This window comes from Orcinus orca, chromosome 17 (genome assembly GCF_937001465.1).
Source record: "Orcinus orca chromosome 17, mOrcOrc1.1, whole genome shotgun sequence".
Lineage (NCBI taxonomy): Eukaryota > Metazoa > Chordata > Mammalia > Artiodactyla > Delphinidae > Orcinus > Orcinus orca.
In genome coordinates, this window is record NC_064575.1 from 688,865 (window position 1) to 711,282 (window position 22,418).

Below are 22,418 nucleotides of genomic sequence, written 5' to 3' on the forward strand. Positions count from 1 at the left end.
GGCCAGGCCAGTGATCCTAGGATAGGTTGTGATAAAGTGCACAAATCATGGTTGGTTCCAGGGGTTGGAGGTCAGAATGGTGGCAAAGACCAGGTTCAGTGAGAGTGAGGGAGTAGGGACCGTGAAAGGCTGGGGGTTCTAGGCAGAGAGGAACATTTCTGTGGTAAGACTTTAGAAATAAGTAGAATGAGGAGGTCTAAAGAAGTGGAGGTGTGAGAAAGGCTGTTGGATTGTGAAACTGTTGCTGGGTTGGGCCCAGATGAGAAGGACGTGTCTTAGGAAACATCCAGGAGGCTGGCTTTCCAGCCTCCAGCCTGCTGACGGGGGAGACGGGGCCCCCTGGTTATTAGGCAGCCAGCAGACTGGCTCAAGACCGAGGGTGGGGTCAGCAATCTCAAAATAGTACCTCTTAGTGCGTTTTTACAGATGGAACATAATTCTCTTCTTTGAAGATTACTGGAGAGTACATGCTAATGAAATGGAGCTTTTATGGACTTCCTGGTCACGCCTGTTTATTCGATGTCGTATTCTTGGCTGAGGAACAGGAGTCTCAGTTATGGAAAAATAATGACTTACGATGATTCCCTTATGATTGATTTATGTCAGTTTAAAACTGATTGCTTAGGAATTTATATACATGTTCTGTACTGCTGTTAATGTTTGGAACAGTGCTTTCTTTAGCGTTTTCATTTTGAAGGGTTTTTAGATTCAGCATTTTGGGGGGCAGAATGCTTTTTAAAGGGAATTTTGTCTTTTTGGGAAATAATTTTTAAAGGTTAATTTGGGAAAAGCAGAATTTGAATATGTGTAGCCCTTATAATTATGAGCTTTTTACATTTACATTGACATTCTTTTGTATAGGCGTTAAAGTTCCTCGTAATTTTCGCTTGTTGGAAGAACTTGAAGAAGGACAAAAAGGAGTAGGCGATGGTACGGTTAGCTGGGGCCTGGAAGATGATGAAGATATGACACTTACAAGGTGGACAGGCATGATTATTGGGCCACCAAGGGTCAGTGCTATAAATTACATATTTTTTTCTATTAATATTTATTGTCACTTTAGAGTAAGCATTTTATTTTATAATATTGATATTAAAATAAATAATTATGATAACTTTAACTGAAACACTTCCTCACCTTTTACTTATTTTGTATACATTTATTGATGCTTGATTTTCTGGAGGATTGGGGGGAAAAGACCGATACAATCATTGCTGCCAAAGTGTTTGCAGTTGAGTAGAGGAGAAGAAATGAACACAAATGATAGATTCTGAATATGGCAGAGAAAGTTCACTGCGGGACTTTAGAATATGTTTCTTCTAGCTGGAATAATTGAGGAAAGCTGAACAGTGGAGGAAGTTGCCTTTGGAATGAGCCTTAAAGGACTGGCTGGTAGGATTTCAGAAGGTGGTGATGGGGATGGAGAACATTCCAGATAGAGAGGAGAAAAGGTGAGGAAATGGAGGGGTATTTGGGAAGAGCAAAGAGTGTATTTTGATGTAACATGTTACTAACCCGCTGTGTGTGTCATCAGGGTTTCTAAATTGGTTTGTGTTGAGTGCACATTGCTGTTGGCCAGTGACAGTTGACTCGCCATGGAAATGTTCTGGCCTCCATGTTTTCATCTATAAAATATGTAGACGAGGCTGATTCTTGCATGTTTTCTAGCATTGCTGGCAACAGACCTGTTGTTTTATTCTTAGGTCTTTATCAAGTTTATGACTTTCTATTTTTACTCAAAATCTTTTTCAGACTCTGGGAAATTTTTTTCTGCGTTGCATTCCTTACTCAAAGGCCCCATTTACTGCGCACCCTGCAGTGACTCTTGGAAATATGTATTGTATGTTTTTTGACTTGTTGGAAAGAACACAAATATGAAGGTTTTCTTAGTCTTTGGTTTTGTATATTGTTTGCTGCCTGTGATGGGAGCATTTCAACTGTTTTGCTGTTAGGTAGAGTTTAGATTTCCTCTTTATTTTTTCTAAAAGGAAAATGGTCAGGTAATTAGCAATGTTAACTTTAGAGAATGAATTAATGTATGTTTTGCATTTTCTGGTATTCCTTTGCAGAATTTGTGCACTCTGCTAAACTAACAAGTTCCCTCTTCCCTCCAGTGCTCTGATTTTTCCATAAGACATGTGAGGAAGGAAATAAAATCCTGATGGTTAGAATTCTTGATGTTTTATAACTTGGTATTTGTAATGAAAACCTTGATTTTCACTGCCTGTGAACAGTATCACCATATGGTCTTTTTGGTAAAAGTAAGTGCTTATAATAATGAGCATTCTTATCTAATGAACAGCTTGAAGATTGGACAGTCTGAACTGGGTGGAGTATACATTCGAAATGATTTACATTTGGTTTTTCTCCAGTCGCTACTTCTAAGAGACTTTAAGAGTGTTTTGGAGTTTGTGCATAAGACCCCCCCATGATTTTGTGGGCTGCCCTGTAACCTAGTTCACAAGTCTCTCTCACCCGGTTGGGGTCATCAGCAGGACCCCCGAACTAGCTGTTTCCTGGTGTCACTGAACCACAGGAAGCTCGCTGGGTTGCTGTGCCCAGTGGGAGCCAAGGCTGCTGTAGGGTCGGATGGGGCTAGGCCTGCTTGCAGGGGGCACAGAGACAGGATGCTGCCCCCTGCCGCTTTCTGCTGGTGGGGGTTGTCTTGGAGCCCCTTCCCCTTTCTGTGGAGCGGGAGGCACCCCTGAGAGGCCCTGTCCTTCCAGCCAGGCTTTCCAGCCAGGCTTCCCCGCCTGCTGAGGCCTGGGGGGCTGGGTGAGAGTGGGCGGTCCCAGCACTCATTCAGCTGCTCAGCTGCCTTTTAATAAAACCTGCAGGGGCGGCATCTCGGCTTAGTTGGTTTTTCTTTGGAGGGTGCCAGATTCAGAACAATTTTGTCCCCAGCTTTAGGGTAACAGGAGAATTCCTACCTCAGCATTCTGTTACTTGGTTAGTTGTTTCTCGGTTTTTTATATGTTTTTTATATGTTACTAAGATCCCTGGTTTTTTATGTTTTTCCACTATTTATTTGGATTTATATAATTAGCGATTTTGTTTTTCCATATATGTTTGTGTATTAAATTTTCTAAGCAGTATTTTTTAGCATTAGATGTTTAGTAACATTTCCAAGTTTCCTTATATGTATACTTTAGAAGTTTTGAGAATTAAATGAATTAATAATTAGACAATAAGAGAGTATGTGTAGTACATAATTAATAAACATTAGTTCCTTTTACTACTCTCTTTTCTGTCACTCTTTTGTTAGACAACAGAAAGACTTGGCTGTTAATTTAAAATTCAAGGGTGATGAAATTAATCAAAGGTACCAAAAGTTAGGATGTTTAATCATTGTAGGCTAGCTTAGATTGAGGTATAATTTGCATATAGTGAAATGCATAGATATTATCATGATTTTCAACAAATGGAGCCTGTTACCCGCACCCATGTCGAGATACAGAACATGTCTGTGCCGCCAGAAATTCCCTGTGCCCCTCCCCACCCTGCCCCAGTCACTACTCCCTACCCCCTAGAGTAGTCTTGTGTGTTGTAGGACTTCGTGCCAGTGGAATCGTGCAGTGTGTGTGCTTAGAGGCCCGCTTCTTTTGACTTGGCATATAATGTCTCGGGATCAGCTGTGTTGTTCCAAGAAGTGGGTAGTGGTGTGTTTCACAGAGATGCCACAGTGTGCTTATCGCTTCTCCTGATCACAGTACTCCCTGCCCATTACAAGTAAAGCTGCTGTGATTACAAGTCTTCTTGTGAACATAGGTTTGTTTCCATTTCTCTTGGATAAAATGCCTAGGAATGGAATTCCTACTTGGTAGGGGAGGTGTGTGCTTATTTATCTTTATAAGAAAATGCCATATTGTTTCCAAAATGATTATACCATTCCCTACAACCAGCAAAGTATGAGAGTTCTAGTTGTTTCCATGTACTTTGAGTATTTTTAACAGTATGGAATTTCTCAGGGGCTATTTAAGAAAAATTTTTTTTCCTTTTATTTCTTTTTTTATTGAAGTATAGTTTATTTACAATGTTGTGTTAGTTTCAGGTGCACAGCAAAGTGATTCAGTTATACATACATATCTATTTTTTTTCAGATTCTTTTCCCTGGTAGGTTATTACAAAATATTGAGTATCGTTTTCCCTGTGCTCTACAGTAGGTCCTTGTTGGTTATCTATTTTATGTATAGTAGTGTGTATCTGTTAACCCCAAACTCCTAATTTACCCCTCCCCCTGCCACTTTCCCCTTTGGTGACCATAAGTTTGCTTTTTATGTCTGTGAGTCTGTTTCTGTTTTGTATATAAGTTCATTTGTATCATTTAAAAAAATTATTATTATTTTTAACGCAAGTTTTGTAGAGAGGCTGCTGTGCATGTGATTGGAGAACGACAGACCAGATGATTTCCTTGACCTTTAGTCCTGTTTAAACCTCTCCAGGTCCTGGGCATGTTATTAATATATGTTTGCTGTTAAACTTGGATGAGTTTTATCCAGCTGTTTCTTTTTTAAAATATTGAAATATATAATAATATATGTATAAGATTGTTGTATACATTTTAAATTACGGTAGTTTAATAACCCAGACCTGACCTCCACTTGGGAGAACTCTTACTTAAGGGAGAGGAAGCTGTGGATCAGTTGGGGTAAGTGAAATCTATAGATGGTTAACTTCTTTTTTCCCATGTTTATACAGGAATCAACAGGTATGAAATTTGTCACTTCCATTTATTTTTTTACTTTCTTGTTTTAATTGAACACTAATAAGTTTACCTAGTGAACAGAAGCCGTAAGGATAAAGAAGAGTTAATTATAGGCATGAAAGTAAGCCTTGAAAAATCTAAAAGCATTAAGTCTGGTAGCTTTAAAATGGCTGTTTTATAATATGGTAATGTTCAACTTCTCGATTTAGAAACCCTGTTTTTAAATGATGTGGAAAAATAAAAGTTGGGTATTGTATCTCTGAATTTAGATAATGGAATTTAATGGACAACAAAATTAATGAAGTAGTAATGTAAATGTAACTAACAAGAGGCATGAATTAATTGTTCTAGTGCTGGACAATGGTATAATATGGTGTTTATACCAGAAGATATATTGATTGCTGTATAAATGGGGTAACCATATAATTTATTGTCCAGCCAGACCCTTTTGAGAATGAAATGAAGTATTATTAATAATTAATACAGGAGCAGTAAGAATAAACAGAATTGTCCTGGAAAAATGGGAACCTTTATATATGTGTGACACAGGTCAAGCCACAATATGGACTTTTTAGTAAAATCTGAATTTAAGTGGTCTGTTTTTTCCTTTTAATTTGTTATAGGCATTGTCTGTGCCACAAAAGCAAGTTCTGATCATTTTGATATTACTTTGTAGAATTATTTAATTTTGTAAAATCTCTACTTTTAAGTGTGCTTGCTGCCTTTTTTCTAGCCATATAGATCAAATAAATGCGTAGAAAAGTAAATTCTTGATCATACAAGTGGTAATATTAAGTACATTTATATTGTACTTTCCCTCTTGATTAGCACTTCAATATTATTATTATTATTTTTGCCTTCCAGACAAATTATGAAAACAGAATATATAGCCTGAAAGTAGAATGTGGACCTAAATACCCAGAAGCACCTCCATCAGTTAGATTTGTAACCAAAATTAATATGAATGGAGTAAATAATTCCAGTGGAATGGTAAGTTAAAATAGTCATTTTATTCTTACATAACCTATAAATATATAGTCAGGAGAATGTTAAAACAACAACAACAAAAGGACCTTTGTTTAGCGGAAAGTCTAAAACAGTTTATCTCATGTTGTTTTTCTCTTTTGAATGGACCTTTCCTTAAGAACCTTTATGTACTAGCCTAGATAGAGGTGAGGGTTTTATTAATTGCTTCAGTAGTCATATTTCAGCTGAATCCTTGTTTGGTGATAAGAAAGTCATTATTTCTGTTTGAATTAACATTTTTCTTTAGGGTTAAGGTACATTGGTGAGATTAAAAGGATGGATATTCATGAAGAGGAGGTTTTTCTTTGAGGAACAAGTATGTCTGTACGGGAACAGACAGTCGTGGTTGAGCATGGTTGTTTAAAGCAAATAAATCAAAATGATGTGCTCTGCCTGACTCACAGAAGGAAGTGAGCGGAAATAATTTCCAGTACGAGTCTTAGGTTCATACGAGTACTAGAACTTGAAGCGAAGGCTCTTGAGGTGCTGTGTTGAGAGCACCCTCACATGCAGAATACGTGTTAGGAAGCATGATAACGTGATGATAGTAGCATGAACATCATCTGTCATAGGAACAGAACGTTACCTTAACTTCTGTGTGCACCTACTCATCCCGTCCCTGTGTTCCCTTTTCCCAGCAATGGTAATTAACACCTGGAGCATTTCTTTTGTGTTCTATCACTTTTTCTTTATAGTTTTAGCCCAGGTGTCACATCTGTACAGCTAGCCTTCCTTCCTCTCTCCCTCTTTCCTTCTCTTCCGTCCATCATCCATCACACACCATGAGTTTATACCATCATCTCCAGTTCTGTTCCAACACTGCAGGGTGTTTTTCAGATTTCATCCTTTCTATGCTTGTAGTTCTTGCCTTCAGCGGTGAGAAACCTGCTTTCTGTTGCCCAGTGTGTTTACCTGCATGTGCTCAGTCCCCCTGTGTGAAAGCACACTTCCAGCAGCAGGCTGGGTCCTGGACACACAGCTGGCCGTCCGGCCCCCACCCCACCCCAGGGCTCCAGGTGGGCTGGCTCCTCCCTGCTGGGTGCACCGGACAAAAGCATGACCCTGACTGGAGGAGCGCTATTGGGCATCTCAGCCCTGGACCTGCTGGGCCACTCCCATACCTCCCTGCGTGCGGTGCGTGCGGTGCGCCAGCCGGTGCTGGGCCCTGAGAGGCCTCCCTGCCCTGCCTGCTAGGGCATCAGTCCATGGACATTGTACAATGTGTTGATGCGTTCAGGTGTATAATCATCTTATCTTGTGGTTTCTATCTTTACACGTGTTTCTTGTTTCTTGCCTACTTTTGAAATGGCCATTCTCGATTCTTTTCATTGTTTCTGTTCTTCCAGTGGTTATTCTAGAAATTACAGCATGCATGCTTAACTATTTCTGTGTCAGTAATATTAGGAGATGTGATGGAAGGAGGATTACGAAACAGTTTGAATTTACAGAAGGGATATTGTTTAGGGAATTTCTTTTATGACATACAACTTTGCCTTTATGAGGAAGACATTTTTGTGAAATTTCTTTACCAGGAATAGCTGTTCTTCACAACTGCTGGTTTGTTTTCATATTATAGACTCTGCAAATTAGGTAATTCATAGTGAGTTCTACATTGTTGTGGGAACTAGGAAATTCAGGATTAAATTTCAGACCTGCCTTACGAGCTCATCTGATCTCATTTTGGACATTATGCGTCCTTCTCTGCCTCTCCTCCTTAAACCCTCTAGCATTAAGGTCTGTTAGTCTTTGTTGAAAATGTAACTCGAGTCCGATTTTACTTTTCTCCTTACGTTGCCACCGAGTGAATGTTAGCCATCATCTCTTGTCTGGGCCCTGCACAGCCTCTCTGATTCTCCTGCTTTACCTCCCCCAGTCTTTACAAAGCAAGCAGCAGAGGGATCTTTCTGAGGCACAGGTTGTGTCCTGTCGCTTCTGTGCTTTAAAATCCCGCAGTGGCTTCAGCCACACGTGCACACTCTCTGCCCTGGCTCCCTGGGGGCTCACGGTGCTCGCGGCCCTGCACACCTTTCCTTTCGCCTCAAGACCGTTGCACTTTCTGTGCTTCCAGGGTGGACATCCTTACGGACTCTTTCTTCACTTCGCTGTGTAAGTGTCACTCTCAGAGAGTTCTGTCCTGACTCCCAGTCTGAACTGTGTCTGTTTTGTTACTCTGCTACAGTCACTCTTTTATTCTTCCCCTTTGTAGCAGTTACTATAAATTATCATTTTTCTCTTTGTTTTTATTTTTGGCGTTTTTAAAAGAATTGTTTCTAACACACAGGCAGGTTTTAGAGAATGATGTAACCAACATCCTCCACTTACCCTCCTCAAATCTTAACCTTTTTGTCTTATTTGTAACAGGTCTTTTTTTAAAGAAAGACTGCATTATACAGAGTTAACTTTGTGCCTTTCCCGGTTTCCCCTTTCTCTTTCCTCAGAGGTGGTTCCATCTCAGATTTGGCATTTATCGTTTCATGCATGGTTGTACTTTTACTGTGCACGTTTGTGTATGCTTCTATGTTGTATCCCTTTTGTGTGCACTCATATGTCAGTGACTTTTTTTTTTTTTTTTTTGCGGTACGCGGGCCTCTCACTGTTGTGGCCTCTCCCGCTGCGGAGCACAGGCTCCGGACGTGCAGGCTCAGCGGCCGCGGCTCACGGGCCCAGCCATTCCGCGGCATGTGGGATCTTCCCGGACTGGGGCACGAACCCGTGTCCCCTGCATCGGCAGGCGGACCCTCAACCACTGCGCCACCAGGGAAGCCCAAGCTCAGATTTTTTAAGATAAAAGTTTCTCCGTTAAATTGCTGTAGAACTCTCTAAAGGCTACTCTGAATTTCTGTGTTTATCTTGTGGTGGACCAGTAAAAATCAGTGCAAGGCCTTGGGCTGTTCCGTGAAAGGTGATTTCAGTGGCCCTGCTCTAGGACGTTCACGTACAAGTAGGATGTCTGCTGAGGTGGGGTCTGGGTGAGGCTTGTCTTCAGCTTGACTGACTTCCGCCCGGGCTCTTCCAGGGTTGTCCATGTCTGTCATGCTCACTGTGTGTAAGTGCCAGGACTGTCCATCCCTACCAACGCTTCATATAGTCAGGCTGGAGTGGGGACCTGGAAGCAGAGAAATTAAGTCCTGGTTTAATTATTGGAGCGTAGGTGTTTGTATAGAGTGACTGGATTAGGCATCAGGTTTTCTTTTGATTGATATTCATTGTGGTTTGATTTGCATTCCCCTAGTTAGGCACCTTTTCACCTGCTTATTGGCCATTTTTTTTTACCCTCTTTGGAGAAATGTCTATTCAGAACCGTCTAAAACGACAAGGATTTATTGTCTCACAGTCTTTGTGGGCTGGGACTGTGGCCCAGGGCCTTTCACAGGGCTGCAGCCCACATGCCAGCCTGTGCTGTGGTCTCTGCTGAAAGCTCGACTGAGGAAGGATGCAGCTCCGGCCTCACTCACGTAGGTGTTGGCAGTAGTCAGGTTCTCAGTCAGCCTTCAGTTCCTTATACACTATAGCCAGAGGCCACAGAGCAGTTCACAGCACAGCAGCTGGTTTCTGTCTGCAAAGCAGGGGAGTGAAAGCAAGAAAGAGCAGGATGGAAGCTGGAGTATTTTTGTAGCTTAACGTCAGAAGTCATATCCCAGCGTTCTGTCCAGCCCACACTCCAGGGAGGGGTCACATAGGACGTGAATGTCAGGAGTTGAAGATCTTCGGGAACCATCACAAAAGCTGCTGTCTTAGTTTGACTGCTGTCACAAAAAGACCATAAACTGGGGCTAGTTTGGACAGCAGAGATTATTTCTCACAGGCTGGAGGCTGGGAAGTCTGAGATCAGGGTTCCCACGTGATTGGGTTCTGGTGAGGACCCTCATTCTGGGCTGCAGATGACTGACTTCTTGCTGGGTCTTCATGGGGAGGACAGAGCAAGTTCCAGTCTCGTTCTCTCCTAATCCCATCGTGGTGGCTCCACCCTTGGGTCCTCACCTAAACCTATTGATAATTACTTCCCAAGGTCCTCAGCTCCTGGTACCTTCCCGTGGTGGTTAGGGTTTCAGCGCATGAGTTTTGGGGGACACAAACATGCAGTCCATAACAGCTGTCTACCACGATCCACTTTGCCCACATTTTAATTGAGATATTGAGCCTTTATTATTAAGTTCTAAGAGTTCTTAGTTTACTGAACAAGAGCCCCTTGTCGGGTATATGATTTGCATGAATTTTGTTTCATTCTGTGGGTTGTCTCTTTGTTTTCTTGATGTTTTCAACACAAAAATTAAAAAATTTATATAGCCAATTTGTCTACTTTTTCTTTCATTGAAAGTATTAGTTGTTATATCTAAGAAACCATTGTCAAATCCAACGTCACAGAGATTTACTCCTGTTTTTTTCTAAGAGTTTTATTGTTTCAGATGTTAATTTAGGCCTTTGATCCATTTTGAGTTAAGGGTCCAGCTTCATTCCTTTGCATGTGAATGTCCAGTTGTCCCAACACCATCTATTGAAGGGACTGTCCTTTCCCCATGGTTGACACACTTGTCAGAGATCTTTTGACTGTACGTGCATGGATTTACTTCTGGGTTCTCAGTTGTATTCCATTCCATTGATCTGCATTCTCAGTCGTTTTCCATTCCATTGATCTGTATGTCCATCCTTGTGTGAACACCACCCTTTGTTTTTGTTTGGTTTGGTTTGTTTGTTTGTTTTGGCCACCTGCGCGGCATGCGGGATATTAGTTCACTGACCAGGGATCGAACCCGTGCCCCCTGCAATGGAAGTGCAGTGAGTGCAGTGTCTTAACCACTGGACCGCCAGGGAAGTCCCACACCCTTCTTGATTACTGTAGCTTTGTAGTAAGTGTTCTTTTTCATATTGTTTCGGCTATTCTGGGTTCCTTGCATTTCCATATGAATTAAAGGATCAGCTTGTCCAGCTCTGCAAAAAAGAAAAGAAAAGAAAGGGCAGTTGAAATTTTGATAGGGATTGTGTGAAATCTGTAGATCAATTTGAGGAGGATTGTCAACGACTTTAAGCGTTCTGATCCATGTACATGGGATATTTTTGTCAACAGTTTTTTTTTTACAGTATTCAGTGTACATGGCCTACACTTCTGTTTCTTATCCTGTTGTAAATGGCATTGTTTCCTTGAGTTGATTTGCAGATCATTCATTGCAAGCACACAGATGAGGTTTTGTTTGTGGATCCTGTACCCTGCAGCCTTGCTCTACTCGTTTATTCCCTCCAGCAGTTGCAGTTCCTTTAATGGCTGCCTTAGGATCTGTGTACAAGGCCACGGCATCTGCGCATAGAGATGGTTTCACTTCTTTCTTTTCAAAACCTTTAATTTCATCTTCTTGCCTAGTTGCCTGGCCAGAGCCTCCAGTTCAGTGTTGAGTAGCAGTGATGGCAGCAGATGTCCTTGTCTTGTCTTATCTCAGGAGGAAAGCTTTCAGTCCTTCACCATTGAGTGTGCTGTTAGCTGTATATTTTTTGTAGGTGCTCTGTATTGGGTTGATATACCTAGTTTGTTGAGTGTTTTTATCATGAAAGGTTGTTGGATTTTGTCAAAGCTATTTTGTGTCTGTTGAGATAATCATGGTTTTTGCTCTCTGTTCTGTTAATATGGTGTATTACATTGATTGATTTTTATATATTGAACCAACCTTGCCCTACTGGGATAAATCCCACTTGGTTGTGGTGCATAATCAAATTCTTTATATGTTGCTCAAGGTCAGCCATAGGTGAGAGTTTATGGCCTTCTCAGGTCTTTTGAGCCTGTACAGCCCTGCACATGTGTGTCTTCTAGATTCACAGGTGTGTGTTGGAACTTTTCAAAGCCTCACTGGACATCTCATTTCCCAGCTTTCCTGTGAAGTATTTGGTCACCTTCCTGCTTTCCTCTTACCACCTCCTCGCCCAGCAGAGGTGTAAACAGTTTAAGCAATTTCTTTAATTTAAAAAATTTTTAATTTTTTATTGAAGTATATAGTTGATTTACAGTATTATATTTGTTTCAGATGTACAACATAGTGATTCAGTGTTTTTATAAATTATACTACATTTAAAGTTATTACAATATAATGGTTATCTTTCCCTGTGTTGTACAGTACATCCTTGTTGCTTATTTTGTACATAGTAGCTTGTGTCTCCGAGGTGTCACACAATTGACACTGGTTATTTTTGGCAAACACCAGGTGGAGGGGTGGGCCGGGGACTAGGTGGTCCTCCGTGGGTGAGTTCTGAGGTCAGACAAAGAGAAACCCCATGGGAGGGGTTTTCCAGGGAACTTTCAGGCAGGCCGAGAGATGGCAGGTACCTGGGGGTGAGGCTTTGAAGGAGCTCCAGCCCCATCCTGCCAGTTTCCTGCAGTGAAAGATGAATTTAGCACAGTGCGGAGAACACACGGGAGAGAGAGCTCTGAAAGCAGAGGTCAGGGTTCGCAGTTCTTTCCTTAATCCTGGTGGAGGTCATTGCCCAGACTTTGGGTCGTGGCATTGGGAATGGAGAGAAACCTTATCAAGACCTTATCAAGAAGGAATTGGTAAATATGTTTACGTGTAGTTATTTTATATAACATTTGTTTATTTCTGATGACCGAAGTTCCCTACACGTTTACAGAAAAGCACCACACGAAAAGGACACAATTTTTTAGGAAACACCTGTTGAAGAAGGAATATTTTCCCTAAGTATTATATGAACCAGTAGTTTCATAATGTTCGCTTTGTGAAAATAGAGCCAAGCTATGAATTTTTAGAAGTACTTCTTATCAAAGTGCGTCTAGTGAGTTGGTGGCCGACCCCGCTACACTCGGCAGCTGACTTTCCTCTTCTTCCCCTCCTTTCAGGTGGATGCACGGAGCATACCAGTGTTAGCAAAATGGCAGAACTCATACAGCATTAAAGTTGTACTTCAAGAGCTAAGACGTCTAATGATGTCCAAAGAAAATATGAAGCTTCCACAGCCACCAGAAGGACAAACATACAACAATTAATTTTAGTGGATTTAAAACTTGTCTTAAATCAACAACCTTCTATTCATGTTAATGTCTTGATTAAATATCACAATGCAAAATACCCACACATTAAGTAAGATAATTCCAGCTGGTAAACATGACCTGGACATCTGTAAGAGTATATTTAATATATGTACACCCATTATGTTTTCAGGTAACAGGAGGAAAATTCAGCACAGTTTTTTTTCTTGTTAAGGCACCGTCATTTAAGCATGAACCTGGAGTACTCAGAGTGGAACTCAGGTTTCCAGGTGGAAGAACAGCAAGAAGTGTCAGATGGCTGTGCAAGCAGATGTGTTTCTGAAGAGAAAGCCCAAGAAGGAAAACCCAGAATGGCGTGCTCTCGCTTAGTGAAAGAGCTTCCGTTGAAGTGGTCTAAAGTGGCAGGTACAATGAATATTGTCACAAAACGTGTTCATTTTCGAAGCGGTGTAGGTGCTGACTACTAGTAGTATCAAAAATACGTTCAGGATTGTTTTGATACCTGTATTTATAATAAAATTGTTGTGGGGAGGTGGACGGATTTCCGTTACAAGCTGTTCCTGGGTGTTCCATGTACCAGACGCGGTGAAGAGTTGTTTACAGTCTTTGTTGGACAAACCATGCATTTACATTTAAATGAAATCAACAAAAAGGAAATAGATATATGGATATGTGATTTTGAGATTAACGTTAGTCTTAAATTGTAAATAAAATGTGGAATGTGTCCTCAGAAACTGTGCCATTTCTGTTATATTGATGTGGTATGTATACAGTAACTTGCTGAGGTAGCAGAAATTGGAATTATTGTAGCCTTCCCCTATACACACCTTTTATTATTTATCCTATATTGTATACTTCTTGCAAATTGGAATTTGTGGAGTATTTAACAGTACAGATTACCTAATAAGTTTAATTTCTTGTTAGGAGAAGGAGGAATCCCAGGTATTATGTTTTGAAGTTGATTTCACCAGAAATATTGTTAAGAAAGATGTTTGAGTTCTAGCAGTTTTTATAGAATTAGAGATCGCAAATTATCCAAACATACGTTCCAGTTTTTCTTCATAATATCTGCCCCCAGTGCTCTTCGCACTAACTGGGGTTAGATTTGTTCACTTATCCTTTGCTTTGGCAGCTACATAATTCTGAATTGAAAGTCCACCTGTGCTCCGCTTTACCAGAGTGACGAGGCTTTCGGATGCCGTTTTTCATCTCACAGCGCTTGGGTGTACTACTTTGTTGAAAATACTTCTCTCTTATGGGTTCTGTTTTCTGAAGAAAATAGTAAGGTGGTCATGTAACAAGGACAGATTTCTCAACCCTGACATGTTTTTATCAAGTGCATTCAAAGTTAAAGCTCTGAGCTACCTTTTCTTGGCCAGTAATACTTTAAAGTCAGTGGCAGTTTATCTAAATTTGCTAATTTCAATATGGCTTTTTTTTTTTTTTTTGGCGGTATGCGGGCCTCTCACTGTTGTGGCCTCTCCCGTCGCGGAGCACAGGCTCTGGATGCGCAGGCTCAGCGGCCATGGCTCACGGGCCTAGCCGCTCCGCGGCATGTGGGATCCTCCCGGACCAGGGCACGAACCCGTGTCCCCTGCATCGGCAGGCGGACTCTCAACCACTGCGCCACCAGGGAAGCCCTCAATATGGCTTTAATTATCAAAGATGTTTAAAGTGACACATAGAGAATGTATACATACAAATTAGTGCATGTGTAATTTATTAAAATAGGTTTGAAATGAACTATTACCTTGGCATACATTCTTAAAAATTTTAAGTGGTTGAGATTAAGTGGAATTACACTGATATCCTATGTGAGAGTGGTGGTTCCTGACAGTCTAAATCGGTCTCTAGTGACCCCTTCCCCACTGGGAGAGCGTGTCCTGTCATATGTGGGCGCTGATAACCATCTGAGTGCTGTACATTGTTTCTACAGTGGTGGGTTGAGAGCCTGGGCACCTTGACCTCTGGTCCACTCTCCTTTCCCCGCACCCGCTGTTGTGAAGGACTCCTCCCCACAGGTGTGTGTTGCCTTCGAAATTTGTTTGAAAGGCTAGCAGGTGAGACTGTAGGGGATGATCATGTGTTAATAAAGATTGCAAAAGTAAAATATTTGTCCTGTTAGGTCAGTGTTATGCTTTAATGGTTTTAATTACTAATTTTCAGAATCCCTCATTTAAAAATATTTTTTCTAGTATTTTAAAGTAATGGCATTTGTTGTTACAGATTTATGTGTGACTTTTCAGGATTTTGGAACATAAACATTTATAAGAGGTGGTCAATGGTATTTGAGTTTTTTGGGTGTAAAATTTTTTTAAAAATTATAATTTTAAATTATCTTTTTAAAAGAATTTATCACACTTCAAATTTGAGTAAGTGCCTGGGGAGTGAATTAGTTTGACTTGCATATGGTTTATTAGTCTGGATTACTTAATATCAATTCATTAATTTAGCTTCTTCCCACTAAGTATATATTGTTATTGATGAATATGCATGAAATTCATATTGTTTTGAAAATTTAGAGTACATGGCTGGAAAATATCAATGTGTTTCCCACCCTGGATTTGGTGTGAGACCATGTGGGCGGCTCTGGAAGACGCATCGTGAGGTATAGACTTTGGTCAAAGCTGTGCTCACTCTTCTCGTGGGTACACAGCCGTGCTTGCATGTACACGTTAAAGAGTGTAAATGCAGATGATGCTGTCTAGTGTCATGAATAACAATTTGGGGAGTTATTTAAGGAATTTTTTCCCCCAGATTTTCTCGGTAAGTATATTTTTTAGACATATATGTGAAGCATTATAGTATAATTAATTGCTGGGAAGGATCTAAAAGGCACTGATTTCACTTTTCTGGGAAGTAACAATATGATTTTCCAGTAACAACTTGATTGGCTTTTGGTTGTGTTCACAAAAAGATTGCAGCTCCGAAGATTTTGGAAAGCATTTGTATTTTGTATATAAAACAGAAACATTATGAAAAGCAGTGGATGCAGCGTATTACAGGCTTGATAGGAGCGTTAGCAGTTAATTCCTACCCAGTACTGTGTTTATTGACAAGCAAAATGTATGGAAATAGAATATCTTTTATGCTAAAATTAATATGCCTCTTTGAAGTTACTGAACAGTAGATGGAAATCTTATCATAGGTCATACTGAAAATATTGGTTATTTTAAAAGTATAGTGGAATACTGAAAAGATACACCATAAGTATTTTCTGAAGAGAAAATTATCGAGGTATTTGATGACACAGAAAATAAATGACAAGTCAAAACTGTCATCCTGTGAAATAAGGGAGTTTGAGGGAATCATGGAGTGAGTACGTGATTTTAAAGAATCACTGGATGTGAAGAGGTTGCCCATTGTGTTTACGTACATCTCTAACGGGACATTCTCACCTAAAAAATTCCTAAAGGTCCTCTGCATTTCATTTTTACATGTAATCTAAAGATCAGTACAGAATTTTTTCTGCAACTTCGTTTATGAAATCAGTGATAAAAGCCAGATAGATTTCACTTTCTTAACTTAGAAACATTCCAGGAATCATCCTTTCTCCAGTGGGTAGCTGACCAGATACCATGTAAGGATTGTGCAGTGGCCCCTCTGCTCCAGATGTAGACTTACCGTGTGAATTCTTTTATCTTGTCTTAGTTGAGTACTGAGCAGCTGCTTACATCTGTCTGAGATTTTGGCAGCCAAAAGATTATACAAAAGTAAAGGTAATATTCCACCTCCAAAGGAAGACTAATCTCTGGCACTAAGAAACCAATGAAGTGAGAAACCCCGTGGTCAATAAAGAAGCAAATCTTTGAATTCATTGAGAGTGAAAACTGTTCCTTGTTTGTTCAGTGCAGTTGAGTAATTAAAATATTGTTCAGAGATTATGGGGAAACATTAAACAATGGAGTGTGTGTATTCTTCCTTCATCTGATATAATAGCTTTTTTTTTTTAAACAAGCTTTTAACAATAGATAATTTTACAGAGTAATCTGGAAAATTAACAGTGTAATGTAAAGTGAGGTTTCGACAGGACACCTACATTAAAATGTAGTAAGATTAGTTATAATACTTAATGTCACGTTTTTTGGGTCCAAAGACTCTTCCAATCAACAAGCATGGTAATTGTGAGTGCTTTATTACACAGGGTGAGACTTTATAGCCTTTGTAGTTTGTCAGCCCTTAATTTGAGGGAAAAAGGTAGATTTTCTCCACAGTGGATAACTGACAAAGAGAAATGTATTGTTTTACTGCTTCTCAAGCCACATTGTCCAAATAAGTAGTGATTGCCAGATGTCCAGATTATATCCACTATCATAAATTATCTTTTTATTGCTGTAATTTAAAAAATCATCTTAGTACTCAAGTAAAAGTAATTGAGTTCACAAGAAAAGTAAAATATCTAATTGCCTGGGTTTCTTAATCTTGAGTAACATACGGACTTCTTTAAGGAGAACAATAATTCTTTTGGACTCAGTATTGTCTTGAATTATTTTTGTTAAAACATTGTTTAATGCATAAAATTGTATCAATGCAAATGTATAAACTTCTTAGCTCTATAAAATTATAAAGCAAATTAACACAATTACATAGTAATTAAAATGTAAAAGACTTTAATATTGAGGATGTTTTATTGAATTACTCTCTACTTGAAATGTAAATATTTTCGTCTCTTCTTGGCTTTTTGTTGTTGCCATGTCTATATTAGAGTGTGCGGCTGGACCTCAGATTTTTCTTACCTTTTCTCTCTTGACAAACTGGTACAAAAAACCTTTGTTGTGTTATCTGACCTTCATTTGGTATAAATACAGTTCCCGCATTAGGTCCCCCTCTGTTCTGTTCTGTTAACCAGAGAACTAAAATTCCTGAGTCTTGATTCAACTTTGAGACCACAGTTGTCTTAAACCCTTGATTCTTGAGAATTACTGTGCTACTCACTTTGCTGTGTTTGTGGCCCTGTATAGAAATAAAAATGATTTATGATTGGTGATGGTAGGTAAACTGATATAGTAAGATCATTTTAAATTTGGGTGACACATTTTAATCCGTTAGGTTTTAAAGCTTAGTGCTAAGAGGTGCTGAATACATTTATTGGTTTAGAAAATAAACTGCGGTTGAAAGTGGCTCCTTTCTCCATTTGTGCCTCTGTACTGTCCATCGTCCTCTGGTGAATCTCCCGCACCTGTCATCTCTCTAGCTCCCTTCTATCAGCCTATGGCCACTGCTGTTCTTACGTTCTGTTGCTCTTTGAGTGGATCCCTTTAAACCCCTTTTCCCCATCATTCTGGATGTGGTCCCCTCACATCAGCCCCAACCATGAATTTGAAGACTGCTTATGAGAGGTAGCTCGCCCGCTTGCTGTGCTCTGGCTCCTTCCTGCCTGTGCCCTTTGTTTACCACCTGTGCCCTCACTACCTGGGTCCTCTCCAACCTTCTCTATCCCTGATTTGCAGATCTTCTCCTCACCTGTCACCGTTGTCCTCCTTGACACAGTGTCCTTGTGTGTGATATTTTTGCTTCATTTGCCTCTGAGAGTTGATGTCCAAGCTGCCCATCACAGTAATAAAATTTTAATATTATTTATAAATGTATTCTAAGCATTTAATATTCTTTGAATTTAAAAATATCCCCAGAGTATATTTTTTGAAGCTAAACATCAGAATTTGGATGTTTTCTTATTTGAGATATTTAAGATTATGAGAAATACCATTTTTGAAAACAATGTATTTGTCTACAAAGAAGTGTTAGAATCATTTATTTGTATTAAAAATTATTAAAATGACTGCCAGAAACTAGGTGACTTTTTATGCGATGCAGAATCTACTGAGTTCTGCTCAGCAGGCAGGTTGGAGTGTTTTCTTCAACCCTCCCTGTGTTAAGTCCTTGTGAGACTGCTGCTTTAGGACATAAAGGTAGACAATACCATGGAGGTGATAGGTAGGCGCCAGTTCTGTCAGCCTTGGTGATCGAGTGGGTGACAGAGTCTGTGGTCCTCCTCTGGGGCTCCTCACTGGCAGAACCCAAGCGCCGTTAGCAATGAGGTTCTAAGCCGAACCGGGTCTGTAAATTGATCAACGAAGAGCAGCAGAGAGGAAGCTGATGGAAATCCTAGGGCCCTCCACCCCGTGGCTTTGGACCACTTAGCCCTGTACCCTTCAGTTCCTTCTGAGAAGGTCATGCTTACCCCATAGAGTTGTGGTGTCATGAAACAATATGAATGGTTTTAATCACAATCAGAATGATTAATCAGTAAGTGGTAGCTTTTAAAAATGTTATTAATCGAAGAACATTCACTTAAATTATGTCAAGATATGCATTTGCATCAGGTCTGTCCTCCTGTGTAAAGGGTGGGCTAACTTTCCAAGAGGTTACGTGAGGTCATATAGGAGGCTTCATTAAGCCGCTTGTGCTTTCTGGACGAAATTAATTTCTGCTCCTGGTTGAAGGCAGACAGATGGGCTTCTGGGTGCTAGTGAGACCTGGCATGCCTGTCACCCCTCCCCTGTCCAGCTGGGTGCAGTGGCCCTGGTGGATCCACCCCTGGATGGGCACCAGTCCTGCCCTCCCACAGTCATGAGTGTTATCAGTGCATTTACGATTGTTTGCATTGTTGTTCTGACCAGTGCACGTTACAGGTGGTCCTGGAGGTGGTGTTGGTGTAGTTCATTCACGCACTCATCTCACACAGGTGGGGCATACACCTCGCTGGCCCACCAGAAACACACACCTTGACCTGAATCTCAGAGTAGCCCTGCGGAGGCTGGACAGTCCCCCTTTGAGCTGACTTGGTGTGAAACGCTGCCGGGCTCCTTACGGGGGAGGTGGTGACCAACACCTCAGTTGCATCCTCTCGTGCCCCCGGGGAGGGTGCTTCCTGGAGCCGAAGCTCTGCTGCTCCCAGTGGCCCGCTGTATCCTAGCCTGGAGGTGTGGGGCCCAAGGCCAGCAGAGCCAGGAGAGGAGGTTCTGTCATACCTACACGTTCCTTGTTAAGTCGAGATGTAAATGACATACCATAAAATTCACCTTTTAAACTGTTCAGCCCAGTGGTTTTTACCATATCCACAAGATTGTGCAAACATCACCACTAATTCTAGAACATTCCAGAATGATGGCTATTCGGGCTGTTTCCGTATTTTGGCTGTGATAAGTAATGCTGTTACAAACATTTGTATATGTTTTTATGAGGACATATGTTTTCATTTCTCTTGGAATTGCCAAGTCATAAGGTAGCTGTGTTTAGTCATTTGAGGAGCTACCTGGCTGTTGTCCAAAGTAGTTGTGCCATTTTACATCTCTACCAGCAGTTCTCCACATCCTCACCAGCACATTATTGTTTGGCTGTGATTCTAGCCATCCTAGTAGGTGTAAAGTGGTATTTCGCTGCGGTTTTCCCCAGTCACTAATGATGCTGAGCATCTTTTTACAAGATCACTGGCTATTTGTGTATTTAGAGAAATGTCTACTCAGGTCCTTTGCCCATATAAAAAATTGGTTTATTTGTAGTTTTATTGTTGAGTTGTAAGAGGTCTTATATATTCTGGATATTAGACCTGTATCAGATCTATGGTTTGCAAATATTTTCTCCTGTTCTCTGGTCTGTCTTTTCACGTTTTTAAAAAATTTATTTACTTACTTTTGGCTGCATTTTTGGTCTTTGTTGCTGCGCGCGGCCTTTCTCTTGTTGCAGCTAGTGGGGGTTACTCTTTGTTGCAGTGCGCGGGCTTCTCGTTGCGGTGGCTTCTCTTGTTGCGGAGCACGGGCTCTAGGCTCGCAGGCTTCAGTAGTTGTGGCTCACGGGCTCCAGAGCGCAGGCTCAGTAGTTGTGGCGCACGGGCTCAGTAGTTGTGCCTCGTGGCCTCTAGAGCGCAGACTCAGTAGTTGTGGCACACGGGCTTAGTTGCTCCATGGCATGTGGGATCTTCCCAGACCAGGGCTCGAACCCGTGTCCCCTGCGTTTGGCAGGCGGATTCTTAACCACTGCGCCACCGGGGAAGCCCCTCTTTTCACTTTTTTTGATACTATTTCTTTGATGCACAGATTTTTAAATTTTTATGCAACGTAATTTTTCTGTTTTTTTCTTTGGTTACTTGTAATTTTGATATTATGTCTAAGAAACCATTGCCTTGTCCAAGGTCATTGTGATGGTTAGTTGTGTTAGCTGGGCTAGGCTGTAGTAACCAGTTACTAAATCAAACACTAATCTGGGTCCTTTCAAGATATTTTGTAGATGTGATTAACATCTACGATCGTTGACGTTAAGTAGAGGAGCTTGCCCTCAATAATGTGACGAGACCTGATCCAGTCAATTGAAGGCCTCAAGAGCAAAAACTGAGGTTTCCTGGAGGAAAGTAAGTTCTGCTTTAAGACTGCAGTCAAGTCCTGCTTCAAGACTGCAGTCAAGTCCTGCCTGAATTTCCCGCCTGCTGGCCTGTCCCCACAATTACTTAAGCCAATTCCTTAAAATAAATATCTATCTCTGTGTCTTATTCTTTCTTTATCTGCCTATCATTTATCTATGATCTCCTGTTGGTTCGTTCTGATACAGTGACAAAAATTTACATCTGTGTTTTCTTCTAAGAATTTATACTTTTAGCTTTTACATTTAGGCCTTTGATCTGTTTTGAGTTAATTTTTGTATTTTTGTATGTATAAATTTTGCACGTATATATATCCAGTCATCTCAGCACCATTTGTTGAATGGTCTTGTATGCTTGTCAAAAATCAGTTGACCATATTTATATGTTTTTTTTTTTAACATCTTTATTGGGGTATAATTGCTTTACAATGGTGTGTTAGTTTCTGCTTTATAACGAAGTGAAATCAGTTATACATATACATATGTTCCCATATCTCTTCCCTGTTGCATCTCCCTCCCTCCCACCCTCCCTATCCCACCCCTCCAGGCAGTCACAAAGCACCGAGCTGATATCCCTGTGCTATGCAGCCGCTTCCCACTAGCTATCTACCTTATGTTTGTTAGTGTATATATGTCCATGCCTCTCTCTCGCTTTGTCACAGCTCATCCTTCCCCTTCCCCGTATCCTCAAGTCCATTCTCCAGTAGGTCTGTGTCTTTATTCCTGTTTTACCCCTAGGTTCTTCATGACATTTTTTTTTCTTAAATTCCATATATATGTGTTAGCATACGGTATTTGTCTTTCTCTTTCTGACTTACTTCACTCTGTATGACAGTCTGTAGGTCCATCCACGTCTCTGCAAATGGCCCAATTTCATTTCTTTTTGTGGCTGGTTAATATTCCATTGTATGTATGTACCACATCTTTATCCATTCCTCTGTTGATGGACATTTAGGTTGCTGTCCTGGCTATTGTAAATAGTGCTGCAGTAAACATTGGGGTTGCATGTGTCTTTGAATTATGTATGGTTTTCTTTGGTTATATGCCCAGTAGTGGGATGGCTGGGTCGTATGGTAGTTCTATTTTTAGTTTTTGAAGGAACCTCCATACTGTTCTCCATAGTGGCTGTATCAACTTACATTCCCATTTTCATCCTTTTTTTAAAAAATTTTATTTAATTTTATTTATTTGGCTGCGTCAGGTCTTAGTCGCGGCACGCGGGATCTTCATCGTGGCATGCGAAATCTTTTGTTGCGGCGCATGGGCTTCCCTCTAGTTGTGGCGCTTGGGCTTAGTTGCCCTGCAGCATGTGGGATCTTAGTTCCCGGACCAGGGATGGAACCC

The 22,418-nt window shown here is 40.7% G+C and overlaps 1 protein-coding gene across 6 annotated transcripts in view; it reads left to right on the plus strand.

Moving 5' to 3' along the window:
- UBE2V2 (ubiquitin conjugating enzyme E2 V2) overlaps positions 1-17,841 on the plus strand; it is a 33,737-nt gene extending 15,896 nt beyond the window's left edge. For 4 of the 6 annotated variants that reach the window (XM_004275027.3, XM_033437695.2, XM_033437697.2 and 1 more), the window contains exons 2-4: positions 862-1,010; positions 5,570-5,695; positions 12,570-17,333. In XM_004275027.3, the coding sequence (XP_004275075.1) occupies positions 862-1,010; positions 5,570-5,695; positions 12,570-12,716 (422 nt within the window). In that variant the 3' untranslated portion in view covers positions 12,717-17,333. Of the gene's footprint in view, positions 1-504; positions 554-861; positions 1,011-5,569; positions 5,696-12,569 lie in introns of those variants that run through there. The other 2 variants (XR_004486073.2, XM_033437696.2) reach the window with 2 other exon arrangements.
- Positions 17,842-22,418: the final 4,577 nt, after the last annotated feature.